The sequence below is a fragment of the Lactuca sativa genome, chromosome 2 (genome assembly GCF_002870075.4).
Source record: "Lactuca sativa cultivar Salinas chromosome 2, Lsat_Salinas_v11, whole genome shotgun sequence".
NCBI lineage: Eukaryota > Viridiplantae > Streptophyta > Magnoliopsida > Asterales > Asteraceae > Lactuca > Lactuca sativa.
Window position 1 is genome coordinate 227,964,233 of NC_056624.2, and position 21,961 is coordinate 227,986,193.

General features: G+C 35.6%; 2 protein-coding genes across 2 annotated transcripts; both read right to left on the minus strand.

The window, feature by feature from the left end:
* Positions 1–6,732: 6,732 nt before the first annotated feature.
* On the minus strand, positions 6,733–7,685 carry LOC111903282 (putative zinc finger A20 and AN1 domain-containing stress-associated protein 8). Its single transcript, XM_023899059.3, has one exon. It carries the CDS (start codon positions 7,392–7,394, stop codon positions 6,774–6,776), a length of 621 nt encoding a protein of 206 aa, XP_023754827.3. The 5' UTR covers positions 7,395–7,685; the 3' UTR covers positions 6,733–6,773.
* Positions 7,686–17,666: 9,981 nt separating this feature from the next.
* On the minus strand, positions 17,667–18,697 carry LOC111903256 (cysteine and histidine-rich domain-containing protein RAR1). The gene is made up of 4 exons (XM_023899039.3): positions 18,615–18,697; positions 18,389–18,540; positions 18,057–18,298; positions 17,667–17,974 (listed from the first exon to the last, which is right to left on the minus strand). The coding sequence occupies exons 1-4, from the start codon at positions 18,677–18,679 to the stop codon at positions 17,879–17,881; spliced, it is 555 nt and encodes a 184-aa protein (XP_023754807.2). The 5' UTR covers positions 18,680–18,697; the 3' UTR covers positions 17,667–17,878.
* Between the last annotated feature and the right edge of the window lie 3,264 nt (positions 18,698–21,961).

Below are 21,961 nucleotides of genomic sequence, written 5' to 3' on the forward strand. Positions count from 1 at the left end.
CGAGGTACAACGTTTGATGAGAGAGTTCCAGGATTTACAGCAGACTACCGAGATTGTGGCGGAGATCACCATCAAGTTTTGAGATAGGGCACTTTTTGTTCTGCAGTACGCTGTGGATGAGGAGATGAAGAAGACTAGGTATCATTCCATGCTGAGAGAAGAAATTCAGGAGTTTGTGAGCTTTTCAGGGTGCAAGACCCTGAATGAGATGGTGGAGAAGGTCCGGGAATGGGAGATTGAGTTAGAGTTCCGCACGAAGCAGAAGCTCGAGCAGGTTCATGCAACAGTAGGTCAGGCCAAGAAGCCTAAGACCTCTGATCCTCCGAGTAGGAGTCAGCAGGGTCGTATCCGTTGTGCCAAGTGTGGTAAGCCACACAACGGAGCCTGCTAACCAGTGGGCTCAGGATGTTATGCATGTGGCCAACGGGGTCACATGAGCTAGGATTGCCCCAAGAAGGGCTTAATTTGTTTCCACTACAACCAGATCGGTCATAAAAAGGCCGATTGGCTGAGGTTGGTTAGAGGAGGGGGAGCAATGGCGGCGCTTGTGCCGCCACTAAGAGGATTACAGATGGCCGCCCGATCAAGGCAGAGGCTCCTGCGGTGAAGAGGCGCGTATTTCAGCTGACTACAAAGGAGGCCCGAGCAAAACCAAACATCATGACTGGTATGTTATCTATTTAGTCTTGTTTATTTTATTATTATGCTTATTTCATTATGATTTTTGCATAGGGACCTTCTTCGTCAATGGGTTTTCGGCTCATGTTCTTTTTGATTTGAGGGTTACCCGATCATTCGTATCTCTTGTGCTTAACAAGAAGTTTCGGGATGCTCTGGGGACCTAACCTTGGATTACCCACTTGAGGTGGAGATTGCGGATGACTGCACCATGCGTGCTACGAGGGTATATAAGACGAGTGTTCTAAATGTGTTCAGGGAGAGGTTTTCTAACGATTTGGTTCTGATTCCTTTGCGAGGATTGAAGGTGATCATCGGGATGGATTGGTTGGGGACCAATGGGGCCGTGATAGATTGCGAGTGTCAGTTGGTGAGAATTTGAACCCCAAGTGGGGGAGAACTAGTTATTCATGGAGAGAGAGCCTCACATTGGACAGCTTTCTGTACGGCTGCGAGGGCTAATAGGCTTCTTCAACAGGGTTGTTCTGGGTTCTTGGCTTATGCATCAGACACGAGGATTGAGACCACGCCATAGTTTAGCAGTGTTCCAATTGTGCGAGAATTTCCTGACGTATTTCCTGAGTACTTTCCAGGGGTGCCTCCGGAGAGGCAATTGGAGTTCCATATTGATTTAGTGCCTAGTGCGCCTCCGATAGCCAAGGCACCGTATCGTCTAGCTCCGCCAGAGATGCAGTAGTTGTCTACGCAGCTTCAGGAGCTGCTAGACCGATGATTTATTCGTCCGAGCAGTTCCCCGTAGGGAGTACCAAACCTGTTCGTGAAAAAGAAGGATGGGTCACACAGGATGTGTACCGATTATCGGGAGCTGAAAGAGCTAACGGTGAAGAACCGTTATCCGCTTTCGAGGATTGATGATTTGTTCGACCAACTTTAGGGTGCATCTTGGTTTTCCAAGATTGACCTTCGGTCGGGGTATCACCAGATGAGGATTTGGGATGAGGATATACCGAAGACAACCTTCAGGACTCGTTTTGATCATTATGAGTTTGTGGTGATGCCATTTGGGATCACCAATGCTCCATCGACATTCATGGATCTCCTGAACCGGGTTTGTAGACCGATGTTGAATCGGTTTGTGATCGTCTTCATTGATGATATTTTGGTCTATTCTAAGACCAATGAATAACATGAGCAGCATTTGACGGAGGTGTTGGAGACCTTGAGGATGGAGAGGATGTACGCCAAATTCTCCAAATGTGATTTTTGGTTGCATGAGGTCCAGTTTTTGGGGCACATCATCAATCGGGAGGGTATTTTGCTTGATCCAGCCAAAATTGAGGCGGTGATGCGTTGGGAGGTTCTGAAAAATGCATCCAAAATCTGGAGTTTCTTGGGTCTTGCAGGGTACTATCAGCGATTTATTCAAGATTTTTCCAAGATCGTCGTACCTCTGACCAGATTGACCAAGAAAAGCGTGACCTTTCGGTGGAGTCCAGATTAGCAGTCGGCATTCGAGATCTTGAGGCAGAAATTATGTGAGGACCCAATTCTAGCACTACCCGATTGATTGGATGACTTTGTTGTGTATTGTGATGCTTCTATTTTGGGATTACGAGCGGTTCTAATGTAGAGAGGGCATGTAATTGCTTATGCTTCGAGAGAGTTAAAGCCCCATGAGGCAAATTACCCCACACGTGACTTGGAATTAGGGGGGTGGTGTTTGCCCTCAAAACTTGAAGTCATTATTTGTATGGGGTCTGATGCACCATTTTCACTGATCACAAGAGTGTGAAGTATATGGATCAGTAGAATCTAAATATGTATCAGAGGAGATGGATCGATGTAGTAAAGGATTATGACTGTGAGATCTTGTACCATCCTTGGAAAGCCAATGTGGTAGCCGATGCTTTGAGCCGTAAGACGACAAGTGCCCCAATTCGAGATATTTGCTTGAGGATGACAGTGATTTCAAAATTTTTGGATATGTTAAGGAGACACAAGTGGAGGGTCTAAAAAGGGGGAATTGGAAGATAAAGCGGATTCGGGGGGAAATTTCGTTGTTTGTCCGAGATGGTCGAGGGTTATAAACTCAGTGTGGCAGAGTTTGGATTCCGGCGTCTGGAGGTGTGAGGTAAAGAATCTTGGAGGAGGCAAACAAGTCTAAATTTTCTATCCATCTGGGGGCTACAAAGATGTATCGAGACCTGAGATTGAGTTATTAGTGGCCTTGCAAGAAACGGGAAGTCGCGTAGTTTGTCAAGCGGTGTTTAACATGTCGGAAGGTCAAGGCCGAACATCAGAGGCATCACGGTAAGATGTAGCCACTACTTATTCCCATGTGGAAATGGGAAGAGATTTCTATGGATTTTATCATGAAGCCACCTAGGACGGCACGAGGTGTGGATTCCATTTAGGTTATTGTGGACAGGTTGACTAAGAGTCCTCATTTTATTCCGATCTCCGAGAGTATCTCCGCCGACAAATTAGCAGATATTTATGTGCGGGAAGTGGTGGTTAGGCATGGGGTTCCAGTATCTGTGGTCTCGGATCGCGATGTTCGCTTCACCTCCAGGTTTTGGAAGAAGTTCCATGAGGAGTTAGGGACTCAGTTGCATTTCAGCACTACTTATCAGCCCCAGACCGACGGTTAGAGTGAGCGGACGATTCAAACGCTCGAGGATATGCTTCAGGCATGTGTATTGGATTTCGGAGGGAGTTAGGATACATACCTTCCACTAGCATAGTTCTCATACAACAACAGTTATCATGCTAGTATTGACCGACCCCCGTTTGAGGCGCTTTATGGTCGGAGATGTAGGACTCTAGTTTGCTGGGGGGAGGTAGGGTATCGAGTTGTGGGGAAGTACCAAAGTAGTGCTTAAGACGACAGAGTTGATTCAGCAGGTTCGCAACCAGTTTCAGACGGCGCAGAGCAGGCAGAAGAGCTATACGAATAAGCGCAGATCGGACCTGGAGTTCCAGGTCGGGGACATGGTACTCCAAAAGGTGTCACCCTGGAAGGGTGTTATCCGGTTCAGGAGGCGGGGGCAAGTTGGGCCCCAGGTATATTGGTCCATCTCGGATTATCGCTCGGGTGGGCAAGGTTGCGTATCAGTTAAAGTTGTCTGAGGAGCTTGGCCAGATCCATAGTACATTTCACGTTTCGCAGCTGCGGAAGTGCGTGGTTGATGATTCGATGGTTGTATCGCTAGATGATATTCAGATTGATGAGAGCATGAACTATGTGGAAAAGCCCATTGCGATTCTGGACAGAGAAACGAAAGCCCTTTGGAACAAGGAAGTGTAGTTAGTAAATGTACAATGGCAACACCGAAGAGGCTCCGAATGGACCTGGGAGCCGGAGGATGAGATGAGTAAGCATTATCCTGGTAACAAAGAAAGAAAAACATTTGCAGGTAAAAATCCTCGAGCTCTGTCTATAAATATCATATTCATACTATCATTTTGTCTCGCCAATTTTAATCACTTTCAGTTTATTGCATCAATTTTGACCACCTCTATCCAAAAAAGGATTCAATCAGTGAGAAAAATCATATTATTGGCTCAGACCGAAAGAAAAAGTTGTGATACGAGTTCATGAGAGCCACCAACTCCCGACGTTCAAATCATGCGATTTCCACCATATCAAACTTAATTTTTGCAATTTTTCACAACTTTCTAACATTCATACAATGATTTTTTACTCTCTCATGATCAACATTTATTTAATCCCTACAAAATCGGAAACTCGTACCCAACCTACCGCCTTCGGATGCCCAACTTCTCGACGACATCTACAAAGATGATGAGGAGTTTCAAGTTGAAAAGCTACAAATACCTCAATGAAAAGGGAAGAATGTGACATCATACTTCCCTGAACAACATGAATGAGGAAAACAAATGCAAATGATTATTTTTCAATTGTAACAATTTAGTAGTTGTAACAAAAAAGAAGTCGATGACATACAATGACATTTAGCGGAACAAAAAAATATACATGATAGAGGAGGGTTTGTGTTTTATGTATGAAAATGAAGGGATAAAGATATGCAATTTTGTATATCGATGTATCATTATTTGTCCGGAACAACATCGATTCCGGTCCTACAAAAAAAGGTGGGAATAGAAAAAATATGGTTAAGAACCAAATTTTTTAGGTATGTTTTTATCTAGTGTTGTATTCCCTTTTTATTTTTAGTTAGTCTTTTAATATTTGTTTCGATTTTTTTAGTTAAATAATAATTTTATGTTTTTAATGACTTTTTGTTTAGTTTAATCATTTTATTTATAAATTGTTGTAGGGATAGAATGGAAAGAAAAGATGACTATTTTTAGATGTTAAATAGAAGGAAAGAATGAGAAGCAAAAATGAAAAAAAGGAAAAACTAATAACCATGAGATCACGTCAATGTAACCAGTGGCGGACGCATACTGTTTTAGTAGGGGTGTCCCTCGTACTTCAAGCGGGTGCACCTAATAGAAAAAACCAAAAAAAAAAAAAAAATTACACTGCGTGCCGGAAATGTGCAGTGGCTCGGGACCCCAAATGCCCTACATAGGTCCGCCACTGAATGTAACAAAACAACGTAAGACTTGACTTTAGCGATAATGTCAACCTCATGTTTTTACGAGTTTTGGCGAGTCACATTATTTGTAAGGTGTGACTTATGATGGTAAATTTTGTATATAATTAATATTTTTATATGTATTTTCTACTATTATTTATTTATATATATATGACTTAAGGCGATATTTTATTAAAGTTTGAAGGCAAGTACAAGCCTTAGAGCCATAAGATGTCATGACCAACTTTAGAACCATTGACGACAATGGATGCCGACCTAAAAGGACCATTTTTATGTTTTTGTTTTCTATGATATATTTATGTTATTTTATGAGATTTCTTGTATAATAACATTAAGTCAAATGTTGCATTGTCTTCGAACCTTGACCACCTGAACAGGCCTATTTATCACTAGGCTTTATATGATCTATTGATCAACGAGTTTGGACAAACACGCAATTGGGCCTTACCGGACCGTGATTTTGGTTAATAAAAGATTACTATGTCAGTATCAGTATTTAATTGCTATAGTATTTAGTACGGAAAATAAAAGATAGTAAGATACACTTCCTTTAATAATCCAACTAGATTATAAACAATTAAATGAAAAAAATCCAACAACAATCAGAAATATCAAGATACAAAACCTTTGTAACTTTTAGTATTTAGTTAGGATAAAACAAATGATACATAACCTTTAATAGTCCAACAAGATTAAAAAAGATAAAAAAGAAATCCAAAAAAAATGTTATGCTAAAGTTTCTCATTTGACCAAGCTTTCAAGAATTTTTTATTGTATTATAGATATTTAAGCATGTCAAAAGGTATATAAGTAATAGCATATTAAATTAGTTTTTTTTTTTTTTGAACAGAACAAATCTAACCTATTTCTACTAAACTACTCTTAATATCATCTATGTCTTAGATGAGACTTGAACCCTTGACCTTAAGAATAAAATGCAACACCTGATACCACTAGGCTAAAAGCCTTTTGGAAATTTTTTTATGTATACCTTTATTTTTATAAGTTCTAAATACTTTTTAGACATGGATGTCTTTTTAAAAAATGGAAAAAAAAAAAAAAAATCAAAACTGTAAACCAAAAAGTATCACAATTTATCTCAAATTATGCTATTATTGAGATGAGTTTTATTGTAGGGGAATCTTGTGACACTTAAATAACTTTATATCTAAAAAGTTTTTTTTGTGTGATTTATTCGTAATCAAATCGATGGCGACTTGTAACTCAATTGTTAAGGTTATACCATCTAAAATCCCACTACTTATGAACATCCATAGAAAACTAAACAAAAGTACATGTAATAAAATATAATTCTACTTCTATTTACTCAAAAGGGAAGAAAAAAAAGTTTACAATCGACTAAAAGAATATATATATATATATATATATATATATATATATATATATATATATATATATATATATATATATATATATATATATATATATATATATATATATATATATATATATATAAATAAAAAAGAATGAAGTTGTTAAATGTTAAAGAAGAATAGTATAGGGGCTCCATTGCACTAAAAACAAAACTTAAACTCTACTCTCCAATTTATCAGCAACGCAAACCGGGTTTTGTTCCTCCAAAACCGCACGGCCGGCGGTTTTGAAGTCAAAATCACATGCATGTTCCTCCGGCATCCGATGCAACCCACAGAAAGTCCGACCACACCTACAACTAAACCCTATCAACCCGACCCGTTTGTTGCAGACCCTGCATCTGTTCTTGGTGTTGATGATGTTAAGACTTTGATGATTGTTGTTGGATGGGCTTTTATCAGGTAATATATTCACATGAGCAACAATCCTATCCGTATGTTTACATGTCTCCTTCTTGAGCTCAATGTTAAAGCAAACAGAACAGAGGTTTCGGGTATTTGGGTTCCCAAAAAACCCGCAACCCGTTTTGCAAAGTTGAGGTGTTTTTGATTGCTCCTTCATCGCCATCTCTGTTTCTTCTTCTTGCTTTCGTCTTGAACTAGTTGAAGGTTTCTTCGTGGTTGTTAATTGCATGAGAATTATGCAGTGGAGTTTGAAGTAATTGGGAGTAAGTATATTTATAATGGGATCGAAAAGAAGGTTGAGATTATAGAAGGAAAGAATGTGGAATTGGATGGGAGTATGGAAAGGTACCCAGATGGGAACTAGGAGCATATACAAATTCAAATATATTGATAATATATTTTATTTTATACATTATTGATACTTTAATACGTTTATTAGATAGAACAAATAATTATCAATAATTTATTTGGTAACCTTTTTTTTAGGTGCGGTTATTGTAGTTTACTTCACAATTTTAATTACTAAGAAATATAACTGAAAATTTAATGTTCATTCTACACAAAGAACAAAGCCTTGTAAAATGTGAAGATTATAAACAACCTAATTTACAGGGCGTGTTCGGCGCACAACGTTTGAGAGCTTCTGTCGTCTAGCTTTTAAGAAAACACAAGTAAAAAAGAAAAAACCTCATTCAGCAACATGAGCGTTTAGCTTTTAATCAAAAGTTACATGAGTAGCTTTCAACAAAACGCTCTAAAATCAAACGATACCCACTACTAGCTACCCGATACCAACTAGTTTTGTCGAACACGCCCATAGTAATCTTTAAAATTGACGTTTTTCACTGGGGTGAGCATTTGGACCCGTGGACCAGACCAAACATGACTTGGACCCTTTTTGGACCCTCGGGCCAGTTCTTGGTTTTATGAATTGATCAAAATTAGTTCAGTTTTTTAACGGTTTGGTCCGACCAGTTCCGGGTAAAAACCGGTTTTGAACTTGATTTTGTGAAAATCTTTAAATAAGCATAACTCATTCGTTTTAAATAGGATTGACATGCAGGTTTTTTTCTAACGTGTAATTTAGAGTTTGTACATGAGTTTAGACTATAAATTTATTGTTTTTGGTGTTATATTCAATGAATTACGTTCCTTCAAAGTTGGGAAATCAAAGCTGAAATATTTCACCTTTTCAACTATTATTTTAAGCTTTTGTATTTTGTGAAAATCTTTAAAAATTCAAATCTCATTCGTTTTAAGTCAGATTGGCATGCTGTTTTTTCCAACGTGTAATTTATAGTTTGTACTTGAATTTAGACTATAATTCTATCGTTTTTAATATTATATTCAATAAATTACAATATTTCAAAGTTGGGATATCAAAGCTGAAATATTTCAGTTTTCAGCTATTATTTTAAACTTTTGTATTCTGTGAAAATCTTTGAACAAACATATCTCATATGTTTTAAGTCGGATTGACATTCGGTTTTATCCAAAGTGTAATTTAGAGTTTGTACTTGAGTTTAAACTATAATTTTATCGTTTTGGGTATTATATTCAATAAATTACAATCCTTCACATTTGGGATATCAAAGCTAAAATATTTCAGTTTTTCAACTATTATGTTAAACTTTTGTATTCTATGCAAATCTTTAAGCAATCATATCTCATTCGTTTTAAGTCGGATTGACATGCGTTTTTTTCCAACGTGTAATTTAGAGCCTGTACATGAGTTTAGACTATAGTTTTGTCATTTTTGGTGTTATATTCAATGAATTATAATCCTTGGGATATCAAACTAATAAATCATTAACTTATTTGATCCAAAGTTCAAACAAATGGTATAAACAATAAAAGTTTGATCAGCCCAACGGGTACAAAAAATGGAAACATATTTATTTTTAAGAGTTGTACCGTATCAAATCCAAAACATATTCATTTTAACGAGTTGCAACGTATCAAACCCAATGGCATATTAGTTTTAATGAGTTGTATCAAATCAAAAACGTGCTTTAATGAGTTGTACCGTACGCATGTAAAGTTGTATGGGTCCAACTGGTCCAAGAACCAGAAAACTCGGACCTGAACCTGAACCCGGTAAGCCTCATCCGGTCTGGTCCACGGTCCTTAATATTCTCCGAAACCGGTCTGGTCCGGTCCAAATGCTCACCCCTACTTATCACTATCCAGCCCATAAAACTTGTTTAAAAGTTGGAAATCATGCCTCATATAACATGCAACCTAGAAGTTAAAAAATGACGATGCAAATTTTTGATATGAAAACATTAACTTTATTCAAATTTTATTTTGGAGCGGAAATCATGCCTCGTAAATGAAAATAGTGTATCAGAAACCCAAAGTTCACATCATCATATTATTCATTAAAGTATCCAAATCAATATCTTCTTTTTTTGGAACGGGCAAATATATTAATAAAACAAAAGAAGGCTCAAATCTAGCAAGAAGATAGACGAGCAACAATGCAAAACATGAAAATTACGAAATGTAATACAAAGAAAATATTCAATACACCATTCATTCCGATTCGCATTCCCACCAGACTTTCTTTTGTATTTAATCCATACGAACACCATTGATTTCACCATGCCCGCCACCTTAGTGGATGAGATTCGCCGGTTGTTAAATAGGCTATCGTTTCTTGCCCTCCAAGTACTCCACAGTGTCCGATAGCAAATGACTAATATGATTCGTATCTTCTTTGGTTAGTTTCCCCATCCCCCGACAAAATCAAGGACTTCCACCACTATGTTGAAGTAAGTTGCATCAACTACACACCACTTGAAAATCCACTCCAACATAATGCGTGCAAACGATCATTTAACCAAGATATGGTCTTCACATTCCTCCTCATGATTACAATACCCACAAGCGATGGAATCCAGATGCACCCCCCGTTTTTGAAGTGCTATTGCAGATGGGATTCTATCCGTTCTAGCTCTCCAAATAAAGCACAATATTTTGTTTGGAACTTCCTTTGCCTATTCAATTTTTTCCAAGTTAACAGGGGTATTTTGGTCAATTTTCCTCCTTAGTGTGTGCACTGAGTAATTTCCATTAATAGATAAATTCATCTCCAGTCTGCATAGTTTTCATTAACTGTGTTCTCGATGATATACGAGAGAGGGATTCTAAATTTCATTAATTCCTTTTTTACCCGTGCAATGTTCTTCCAAAAGCCTGGGATTTACAAATTGGCCAAATAATAGACAGGCTTGGAGTGTAAATTGTGTACGTTTGTAATGGCTCGACTCCATAAAAGAGATGGAGTAGAGCGTAACCGCAACCACCATTTGACAAGTAAGGTGATCTTGAGTGCTTTAATCGATCCCACCCCAATTCCTCTGTCATCCTTTGTGTCTGTAATTTTACCCCACGAGACCCACCTAATTTTTGAAGCACCATCTGATCCACCCTAAAGGATATTTCTTCAAACTTTTTCCATTTGTTCTAGAACCCCAACAGGTGCAACAAATAGTGAAAGATAATAGGTAGGATAATTACCAAGTACAACCGTTCTTAGAGTAAGCCTACCACCGAACGAAACTGTTTTTGGATTTCTAGGAAGTGAGTTTTGACAAGAACTTGTCGATGATAGGCGACCAATTACTCTTCAAATTCATATTTGCACCGATGGGTACCCTTAGGCATGTGAAAGTGAGGCAAGATGGTTCACATCCAAGGGGTCTGGCCCAACAAGTTGTCTCATTCAATGTCGAACCGACTCCAGAAACTTTGGACTTACTGAAGTTCACTTTGAGACCTGATAAGATGTTGAAGTAGTGCAATATCCTGGCAAGGTTCTTGATGTTCCTTTCTGACCATTCCCTAATGAAGAGTGCATCATCTGCATACAGTAAGTGTGAAATAGTTGGTTCGTTATTAAGAAGTTGAACTCCTTTAAAGATACATTTATTGCATGCAGTCTTTAGTACTACATTGAGTCCTTCCATGGTGATGAGAAATAGAAATGGTGATAGAGGATCCTCCTACGTGACGCCTCTTTCCATTGAAAACTATTTTGTTGGAACTTCATTTATGAGAATGGACGCCCTAGCCGATTTCATACAACCGTTAATCCACATCCTCCATTTGTCCCCAAATCTCATTTCACTTCGACTTAAGTCTAAGTAATTCCAGTTCACCGAATCGAATGCTTTGTCGAAATCGATTTTGAATACCAGTACCTTCTTCTTAGCTTTTTTCGCCCATGAGCAAACTTTGTTCATAATTAAAGGGCCATCCAGGATATAATTGCCTTCAATATACGCGGATTGTACTTCATCAATACAGTCTCCCATAACCCTTTTGAGATGAGAGGCAAGGATTTTCGAGATAATTTTATACAGGCATCCAATCCCTCAGGCGAAAGTCTCTAAAGCTTAATGGATCTTTTATTTTGGGGATGAGAGATATAAATGAAGAAGTGCATGTTGGGTCCAATCTTCCAAATTGTTCAAAATATTTAACGAAGAGAGTTATGTCACCAAAAAGAATATCCCAGTAACATTTAATAAATTTAAAGGTGAACCCGTCATGTCCCAGGGCCTTTTCATTCCTGCAATCCTACATGGCTACCTTGATTTCCTCTAATAAGATAGATTCTTCCAAGTAGATCCTATCCGCCTTAGATATACGTGAAACAGGGGATTCCAGAATTTTGGACCGGGGGGGGGGGGGGGGGGGCACTTTTCTTTAAGTTTATTGCTAAGTAATTGGAATGCTTCTTCTTTAATCTGAGTTGGGTTTGTATTCCAGCTACCGTTAATCATGATTTTGTTGATGCTATTCTTCCTGTTCTTATCCTTAACATAGTCGTGAAAGAAACTTGTGTTTTTATCACCGTTAATGGTCCAACAAATCCGTGATATCTGTTTTAGGTGGAGACTCGTCATTTTCTCCAACTAGATAATTTTTTTGATGCCATCCCTCCTTTCCAATCTTTCAGATTCAGAGAGAATACGTGTTTCAACAGTGTTATCCAAAGAATCTACCTTAATTTTAAGCCTTTTTAGATCTTCCACTTCTTTAGGATACTCTGTCGCCTTCCATTCTCTGATTTTATTTTTTAAGTGTTTGAATGTGGCTGCCAATATGCAGTCAGTCATGCCATATCCTTAGAAGTACAACCACGCATTAGCAACTACATTTACAAAACCTCTCATGTCCATCCAAGAGTTCAAAAATCAAACTATATATATTTTTTTAGGGGGGGGGGGGGGGGTGAAGTCAGCTGAAGGACTTCTAAATAGACCAAAAATATGTCAAGTTTACTTAGCTTCAAGTCATCATGGCAGAAATATGTGAACATATGACCTCCCATTTCGAGGTTGATCAAACCCCATTCATGAATAAATCTGTTGAAGCCTAGCGCGGTACATGCACAAAAATGGAATTAAACCTTTCATCCACTCTCTGAACCGCATTGAAGTCCCTCATTAATATCCAGATACCACCTCTGATTATTTGAGCCTCAACAGGTCTTCCCACAGCTTCTCTTTGTCGAGAATGGCCTGGAGACCATAGATGTTAGCTAGGATGATAGGTGTGTCAATTCCATCCCAATTACCTATATTGATTAGGGAATTTTGAGATTTAGTACCATTAAGGTAAAAACAAGAGGGTCCCAGATGTTAAGAAGACCCTATGATTTACCTGTTGCATGAACTCTATCTGCATCGAATTGATTTGAGCCCAAACAACTCTCTACATTTATGTTGTTTAAATGTGCCTATTGAGTCTCCTAAATACCAATGAAAGATACCTTATGCGTTTTAACAAGCCTACGCACCAATGACACCTTGTGACCTTCTCCTATCCCACGAATGTTTAGGGTTAACAAATTCATTGGATAACGTTGTTCTCTCCGCTTTCACCCATGGTTTCTACATGAATGGGATCTTCATTTGAGATGTCAAACCCAATTTCATTCCTTATTTTGATTGTCTTCTTGCTTTCATTAAGGTCACCACTGTCTGGATCTTCCATTTCCAATCCTTGGTTTGAAGGGGCAGGTACATGGAAAACGTAAGTGTCTTAATAATTGAGTCATCACATTTACTATCACTAAACAATTATCCCAAAATATTTCATACAATATAATCATCTCAACTTCTTTTGCCTTTGCTAATTTGTAGACTTTTTTATAATATGTGAAGGTAACCATAACTTGCAAATCATGTTTATGATCACACAAGCACTTCAATGCAATAAATGCAATGCTCAAACGGGTGGCACCGGGGCGACTAATCTCTTTCCAACCATGCCTTTTTCTTAGTCAGTTTAATGACCATTTTTTGTTATTATTTAAAACGGTTATCCTTAATACACATGTAACCAAATCAGCCACTTGAGGCATCTCCAATATCCTTCTATTTGTTGGTTTCATTGTACAGTTTATTATATAACTTGATTTTAAAGGATATAGAGGAGATGCCTCAAGGGATTGATTTGGTTATACTTATATCGAGGAAAACAACTTCCGTCTATGGCCAAAAGGGCCATTAAATTGTTTAGGAAAAACACATGGTTATTAATGGATTATTCACCAGTGTGTCGACCGTTTTTGGTCATGCATTTATTGCATTGAAAAACTTGTGTCATAAATAAGGGTGAACAAAATACTCGTTGGAATCGAACTAATCCGGAACCAATTACCAAATATATAATTTGGTTTTGTTTTTTATTCCTCCGTATCCATAAATTTGGTTCTTGCTTTTTCGGTTCTAGATCGGAACAATCTGATTTCAGACCCTAACTAACAACTAGGAGTGAGCAAAATACGCGTTCGAACTGAACCGAATTGGAATCGATTGGGAACCAAATACGTAATGTGGTTTGGTCCTCAGTTCCTCTATATCAATAATATCAGTTCTCGTTTTTTCGTTCAGGTTCATTCTGATTCTGAATTGAGCCCACCCATTAAGTTAATCATATCGGATGAAGAGTTTTGGAATAATTTTTTGGTCCTAGTAAATGTGATAACTCCATTATTGAGACTTTTATGACTTTGTGATTCGGATGAAGAACCTGCTTTGGGCATATACTTTCTTTCTGCATTTTTTTTACCTTTTTAATGATGTTTACAATTATATTAACATATTTATTTTCTTTAATGGTGTTTACTTCTTTGAGGTTATGTGTTGGAAGGAATGTATAGAGGAAATGAAGGGATTAAGGTATTATTTCGTAACAAAAAGGTTTTATATAAGCCTTATACTAACATCATTAATGATAGATGGGAAATGAAGTTGTTTATCATGATGCATATTTATTGACTTAATCTAATCATTCAATATGACCAAGAAATTCTTTATCAGAAACAGAAGGTGTTTTCGGGGGTTCTCGATTTGATCGAACATAACACTAGTGTTGATGCTATAACTTTTACCGAGCAACTAAACATCTTTCGTAAGCATAAATATAATTTTGGTTGACTAATCGTTTTTCCTTCTCACAAACATAATAGTACGTACCTCTTCGTTTTCAATTCTTAACTATTAATGAGTTCTAATATACAAATTATAATATTATTTGTTATCTCTTGTTTTTTTGTTTTAATTAGATGAATTGTGAATTTATTTGGTGGAGATGCTTCAGATTTGCAAAAATTTGCAATTCGAATTTTAAACTTCTTCCAGTTGTGAACATAATTGAATTGGAGTGTTTCAAAAGAATCCACGCTAAAAGAAGGAAATACTTGGAAAATCGAAGGCTTAATAACCTTGTTTACGTACGTTATAACATACATTTACTAAATACATAACTTATTTCTTTCAAACTCCGTTTTTATTTTCTTTATTAATGTTTTAAAATATATTAATATTTTTATTATTTACCACTCTCAAGAATGACAAAAGCTCCTATGATCTGCTCACATATGATGTATTGATAACACCGAGTTTTGGATAAAGAAGATCTAAATTATGACGAGTTGGGAATATTATATGTTTAACGAAGAGTTGCCAAACAACAATGAATCGGCAACTTTTCAGCCACATGTTTTTTTAAGTTAGTATTTTACCTATTCTATCAAATATTATTACTATCCTTCCATTTGAATTTTAGTTTTGTTAAAATTAAATTCTTGTTTGATATTGAAGGTGATAAAGAAGACGACGATGAGTTGGTTGCATTAGAAGATATTGCTTTAGATTTCTTTAATGAACACTAAGATGTTGTGACTTTAAGTTTTTTATACATTACTTTCAAGGTATTCCGAGGTTGATTGTTTAAAAATTGAACTTTGCATGTTTAGATTAGGGAAAATGATTTGGCAAGGTAATTAACTTTTCGGTATGATCAAATCTGGGTAACTATCTTTTTTTTGTACATATCTAGGTAACAAACTTGTTGGAAGTGTTCACATATGACCATTATGACCGGCTATAGTAGGTCACATCTTAGATATGAACACTTTCAACAAGTTCGTTACCTATATGTGTATAGAAAAAATAGTTACTCAAATATGAGTAAAGTAAGAGTAGATTACATGAATGGTCCCTGTGGTTTGGGGGAATTTATATTTTTGGTCCCTAACTTATTTTTTTAACTCAGATGGTCCCTACTGTTAATTTTGTTTTGTACGTTTGGTCTCTGTCTTGCCTAAAAAGACTATTTTGCCTTTATTAATTTATTTTTTAATTAATTTCTCATTTATGTATTTATTTTTTATATATTTAAAAAAATTAATAGACCCTACATAGCTGTATCTCATCACCGTACACCTGAAACCACATTTGAGAAATTTAGTTTGAGTCTCACCGGTCACCATCCCATCTCTCATCCTACTTAACTTCTATTTCTTTTCCATCTTTAATGACATCGACGTCTTCATCATCCTTCTGTTTTTGGTTCTTCAAATCTGGCGAGCCAACACCATAACCCATCGTCTCTTCATCTTTAGTGGGGGTGTGTTGATTCGACGAAGTTGAAGGACCAAAAACAAAAGGGATGATAAAGACGTTGATATCACTAAAGATGGAGGATGAGGGATAGGATGGTGAGGAGATACATATATGTGGTGAGGAGATATAGATATATGAGGAGATACAGATATAGGATGGGAGGAGGATGAGAGATGGGATGGTGAGGAGATACAGATATGTGGGGTCTATTATTTTTTTTAAATATATAAAAAATAAAAACATAAATAAGAAAATTAATCAACAAATAAATTAATAAGGGCACAATAATTTTTTTAGGTAAGACATAGACCAAATGCGCAATAAAAAAAACAGTAACGACCATCTGAGTTAAAAAAAATAAGTTAGGGACCAAAAACATAAATTCCCCCAAACCACAGGGATCATTCGTATAATCTACTCTTACTTTTCGTTTTCTTCATATTTGGGTAACTATTTTTTTGTACACATCTAGGTAACGAACTTATTGAAATTGTCCACATCTACGATGTGACCTGCTACAGCCGGTCATAATGGTCATATGTAAACATTTCCAACAAGTTTTTTACCTAGATGTGTATAAAAAAAAGATAGTTACCCAGATGTAAGCGTACCAAAAAGTTAATTACCTTGTCAAGTCATTTTCCCTTTAGATTATGCATGTTTGACTTTAGGATTATGCATGTTTGGTATTTTAATTTTGGGGATTTTTTTTAACATTTTTTTTAATGTTTATAATTTTAAAGTTAATTGTGGTGTGGTAACTTTTGGACCGGTTGCACCATTGAAGACAACCTATTCGCTTTTTTAAACGTTGGTGTACTCTCAAAAGAAAAGACATATGCAGAGTAAAGGACACAGGGTAGAGTACATAGGGCAACTCATTGTACAAATAAACAAACAAAATGTTACAAGACTAAATCCACAATCAAACCACATAAAATAAAAAGATTTTTGGATTGTACCCGTAAAAATAGCAAACCATAGTAACCTTTTTTTGGAGTTTATTATTTTATATAGAATTTGTACGGTCTTAGCCATAGTTTGTAATTTTCTTATAACTTTCTTAATTTTGGAATTTCAAAGTTGATGAGAAAATAATTATTTTGAAAACATATTTTATTAACCACTAAAATCAGTCCATCAGTTAGCCATAAATGGCTAATCGCTAACAATTTTTAGGTTTAGGTTTATGTATATACAATGTTGAATCGATATATTCAGCTGTTAACCTAATGAAAACAAAAAAGTTGGTTCATTTTTGTTTTTTTTTTAGAACAACATGCACCTCAATAAACACCATCTCAAGAACTTAGAACGAGACGATGAAAATCCGATCGTTCCAAAAAAATTCAATTTTCAATTATGCATAAAGTTTTGGTTTGTTTGCTTAGTAAATTCTAGAATTACACTAAAATGAGGAAAATGTTGATGATTTTAGAGTCATAAAGCATCTTAAGCAATTGAGATTTACACAAGTGGCAAATGAGATCTCAGATATGCTCAAATATGAGTCTGAGATGTGTGCAAGGTGCACACTTGTATGAAACACATCTTTAAGCAAATGAGATCTTAAATTCTTAATCTTACAAACATATCTAATCTTAAGGATCACAAACGTTATCTACAGCTACACTTGTTAGTTGTTACACCTCACATTCACTAGAAAGAAAGAATTAAAGAAGTGATGAAAAAGATCAGAGAACTAAAGATGCATCAAGTAACGAAAAATAAGAACTGTATTCAACAAATGGAACTTAAACTTATAACAAACGCAAGAAACTTCATCATTATATAAAAGCTTGAAAAAGTAAAGAAGAAAGGTGCAGCTTAATTAATACCTGTTGAAAGAAGCAATTGGATTTGGTTCTACAACATAATAACAGAAAGACAGTTTGAATACCTAAAATTTTCATATGTCTGTCTGCACTTGTTAGGATGCTGCCTCTGCATCATGCCATCCTTTAGCACATGGTGGAATGCCCATGAACTCATCAAACTCCTTCACATGAACATCACAGCATTTCCACTGCACCAATTTACATAAAAAGAAAAAAACTTAAATATATTTTTTAAGCAACAAAACAAGAGATATAAAATCTCATTCTTACCCCTCTCATTCGGTCATGGAAGACAGCAGGGCCAGGATGGTAATTACAAGCAGTCTCATGGTTATCAATTTCCTTGAAAGTCTGACCACATCCCTTGTTTTTGCAGATCTGAGGCTGGTGTATGTCAACAATTTTCTTCACTGGAGTTTTCCCACTTTCCTTCAAATCTAAATCAACCTTCTCTGAAGTAGTAGATTGAGGTTGATATGAAGGCTTTGTATTCATAGCTTTCACTTGTGATCCTAAATCAGAGCATAACCAAGATTGTTTTAGATCACCAAAACAAAAAAAAAAAAAATCTTGAAATTAACAAATATTGGGGTCAGAAATACCATGGTCAGAGCAAAAGAATCCTTGACGACATCTAGGGCAAGATTCTTTAGTTGAAGGAGATGGAGTTTTGATTGCTTGTTTTGGAGGAGCAGCAGGGGTAGCCTTTTTTGCTATCACTGGCTTTTCAGTTGTGTGTTTGCCTGTCTTGCATCTTAAATCAGAAAAAAGAATGGAGTCATTAACTCATATTGCTTGCTAACAGTGTACAATATACATACAGCATACCCTGGAATTTCCAGAAATAAGGTGAAATCATGACTCCTTTTTTTGCAACAGCTCCATTCTTTCATACCATCATGAAACAGAGGCTGAAACACAAGTTGTTAAGATTTGTTTATATGGTATGCAAGATGAAAATAATAATCAATTAGGTGTATGCATGATAGATACTTACTCCCTGGAGAAATAAGGATGCCCAGTTGAATAGCAAAGCCAATGCACAGAAAACAAACAGATTAGACATGTAACAAAAGCATACAAGTTATTAGAATAGTTGAAAGTATAAAAATGATTAAATACTAATTTCGTTGCATAAATTTGCTTGAAGAAAGGACACCAGATTACAACTTTCACAATTCACATACTTTATAAAGAAAGTAAATAGAAACTATTACATTGGTAATAAGATTTCAATGTATATGTTATCAATCACATCTCTACATGCTGGTTTATCTAAGTCTTTTTTCTTTCATTTTTTGTAAAAAAAAAATCCAAATGTTAAGTATGATGTTAAAATCCCACGCTTTTCTCAATTACTTTGCAAATGGTAAACATTACACTTTCCATGTCCTGAAGAAGCTCAAATTACTTTGCATCTGTATTTCTGACAATACTTGTCAGTTCAAGTGATGAAATAGGTTAGGGCATTTTCAACACAAACACGCTATTTTGCTGTTTTAGAGATAGCTATCGTGCTATGGCTCATGGCTGAAATGGAAAAATCATTCGACATCTTTTGGAATAGGCAGACTGCTATGCGTACATTATTGGACTCAAGTTCAACTTAGTATATATATGTTTGGATCTTATACCTCAATCTTTCGACTCAAGTCTGAATATTTCGAAAGGCCTACATCACTCGGTTTTCCGACTCGGCTAAAAACATATTAGAATCTCTAATAGTAATATCTAACAAGTTATTGCTCGACCAAAAATTATGCAATCGATTACAAATGTATTCAACAATAGCTATATCGAGAAGCTAATAGTTGTTCTTCGTTAAGATCATGATAGTTAATCCCGAAATTTATCGGAAACCCCGAGCGAGTGATATAGGGAAAGAAAAGGGAAAAAAAGAGGACTGACCGACTCATGATAAGTGCAGGAGTCTTCGGGATTATCATCTTCCGTGAAAGTAGCGTTACAGCCAATTCTCTGGCATCGCAGCGGATTCGCCATTTTCACGCAAATATTCTTTTGCTTTGATTCGGTTGATAGATCGACGTTTCCAGAATTTAGTACAGAGAGAAGTCTTAACAAAAGTCTCTCATGGATGGACTACGGAAGGATGTTCTAAGCCTTCAGGGTCAAGTGCACACGCCTTTAAGTTTAACATAGAAATATTATTCCCCAGATTTGGGCCGTTATGAACATGTAAGCCCATAAATCTCTTAGCCTGCTTTTTGTTTTACCTTTCTCATATAGAATAACAAAGGTTTATATCGGAAAAAAATACATATATCAACAACCATGACTAATATTAATATTAAATTGTTTTATTAACACTTTGATTGATTTAGAAAAAATTATCCCTAAATCCACAGAGTATATGTACGAGAAAATATTTTCACTTTTGAGTGCCCTGAGCTTTCTTTCGCTATTATTTATCTCACTCTTCTATACTCGTATAAAAATCATGAATTTAGATAAAAATTTTATAACTTTTTAGTAGATATATAATTTAATAAATATTTAAAAAAAAAAAAAAAAAAAAAAAACTTATCAATCATATGAGAAGAAAAAGTGTGGGATATGCTCTCTCACTCTTTTCTGGCACTCAGTTTCCCCAACTTCTTTCCGGCTCCATACTCACCGGAATAACTTGTTTCATCAAAGGGATATATACAGTAAAGTCCCAATATTTTCATCGATTTCACAAGAAAGTCCTAAACTTTATTTTTTTGATAGTAAAGTCCAAATTACCGGCAGTTTTTGACACTTTTACCCTTTTTTCCCGGTTATCCGGTAATTATGATTTTTTTGTCAAAAAAATAAAGTTTAGGACTTTCTTGTCAAATCGTCAATTAGGACTTTACTGTCAAAAAAATAAAGTTTAGGACTTTTTTGTCAAATCGTTGAAAATATTGGAACTTTAGTGTATATATAATTTTTTTTGGTTAAAATTTTAATCGTATGATAATCTTTAAGCATAAGAGTTATTGAAACCTTCACTAATCTGTTAGATCGTATTGAAATCCTTAACGTTTGCTTCTTGTTAAATCTTTTTTTTTTAATCTCAACAAACCGACTTTGAAAAAAATTGAGATAGTCAAGAAATAACGAAAGAAAGAACCAGGGTAGTGTTGACTTTTTGCAGCTCCAAAAATAGAGAAATAAGAAACCAAAAAAAAAAACGAAATTGTCATTCTTTCCTTTCTCCACATTCATACCCTTTTGACTAGACATGTGTTGTTTGTGTTTGTATAAAGCCAGGGCAATTTCGTTTTTTTAGGTTTTTAATTTCTCCATTGTTGAGACTACAAAAAGCCAACACAACCCTGGTTCTTTCTTTCTTTCTTGATTATATCAATTTTTTCAATGTCTGTTTGTTGAGATTAAAAAAACGATTTATCAAGAAGCAAACGTAAAGGATTTCAATAGGATCTAGCTGATTAGAGAAGGTTTCAATAACTCTTATGCTTAAAGAGTATCATACCATTAAATTTCTAACAAAAAAATTATATATACACTAAAGTCCCAATATTTTCAACGATTTGACAAAAAAGTCCTAAACTTTATTTTTTTGACAGTAAAGTCCTAATTGACGATTTGACAAGAAAGTCCTAAACTTTATTTTGTTGACAAAAAAGTCCTAATTACCGGCTAACCGGGAAAAAAATGGTAAAAGTGTCAAAAACTGCCGGTAATTTGGACTTTACTGTCAAAAAAATAAAGTTTAGGACTTTCTTGTCAAATCGATGAAAATATTGGGACTTTACTGTATATATCCCTTCATCAAAATTGATTTTATAAAAATTTGTTATATTTTATTTATCACCGATTCTTAATATAAAAACCTTGAAAATATTGCCAAATCAAAGGTTTTGTTGCAAAATTCTAATGAAGAATACTCTTACAAACAGATTCTTAAAATAATTATCTACGTAAAATCCGTTTTCCCAAATTCGTAATTATTTTGTGATGAATATTTAAAAAATATTATTTTATCAAATAACACTGCCCATGGTATATAAACATTATTAGTCCACGTTTTTATTTGTATGAATTTCGTCCTTAAGGTTTTTAATATTTACACAGTCGGTCCGCCCCTTGAACTTCATTAACATTTTCTATTAAATATTTGATGAAATCACATTTTTACCGCAAATTTGGTTTTTCGTCTTAACACCATG

What these genes read in the sequence shown, in the direction of transcription:
- LOC111903282 (XM_023899059.3), bottom strand. Translation starts at nt 7,394, where the DNA reads ATGCTCCTAGTTCCCATCTGGGTACCTTTCCATACTCCCATCCAATTC.
- LOC111903256 (XM_023899039.3), bottom strand. Translation starts at nt 18,679, where the DNA reads ATGAAAGAATGGAGCTGTTGCAAAAAAAGGAGTCATGATTTCACCTTA. An exon ending in TTATTTCTGGAAATTCCAGG is followed by an intron (nt 18,541 to 18,614) that starts GTATGCTGTATG and finishes TTCTGATTTAAG; the next exon opens with ATGCAAGACAGGCAAACACA. An exon ending in TCCATGACCGAATGAGAGGG is followed by an intron (nt 17,975 to 18,056) that starts GTAAGAATGAGA and finishes AAATTGGTGCAG; the next exon opens with TGGAAATGCTGTGATGTTCA.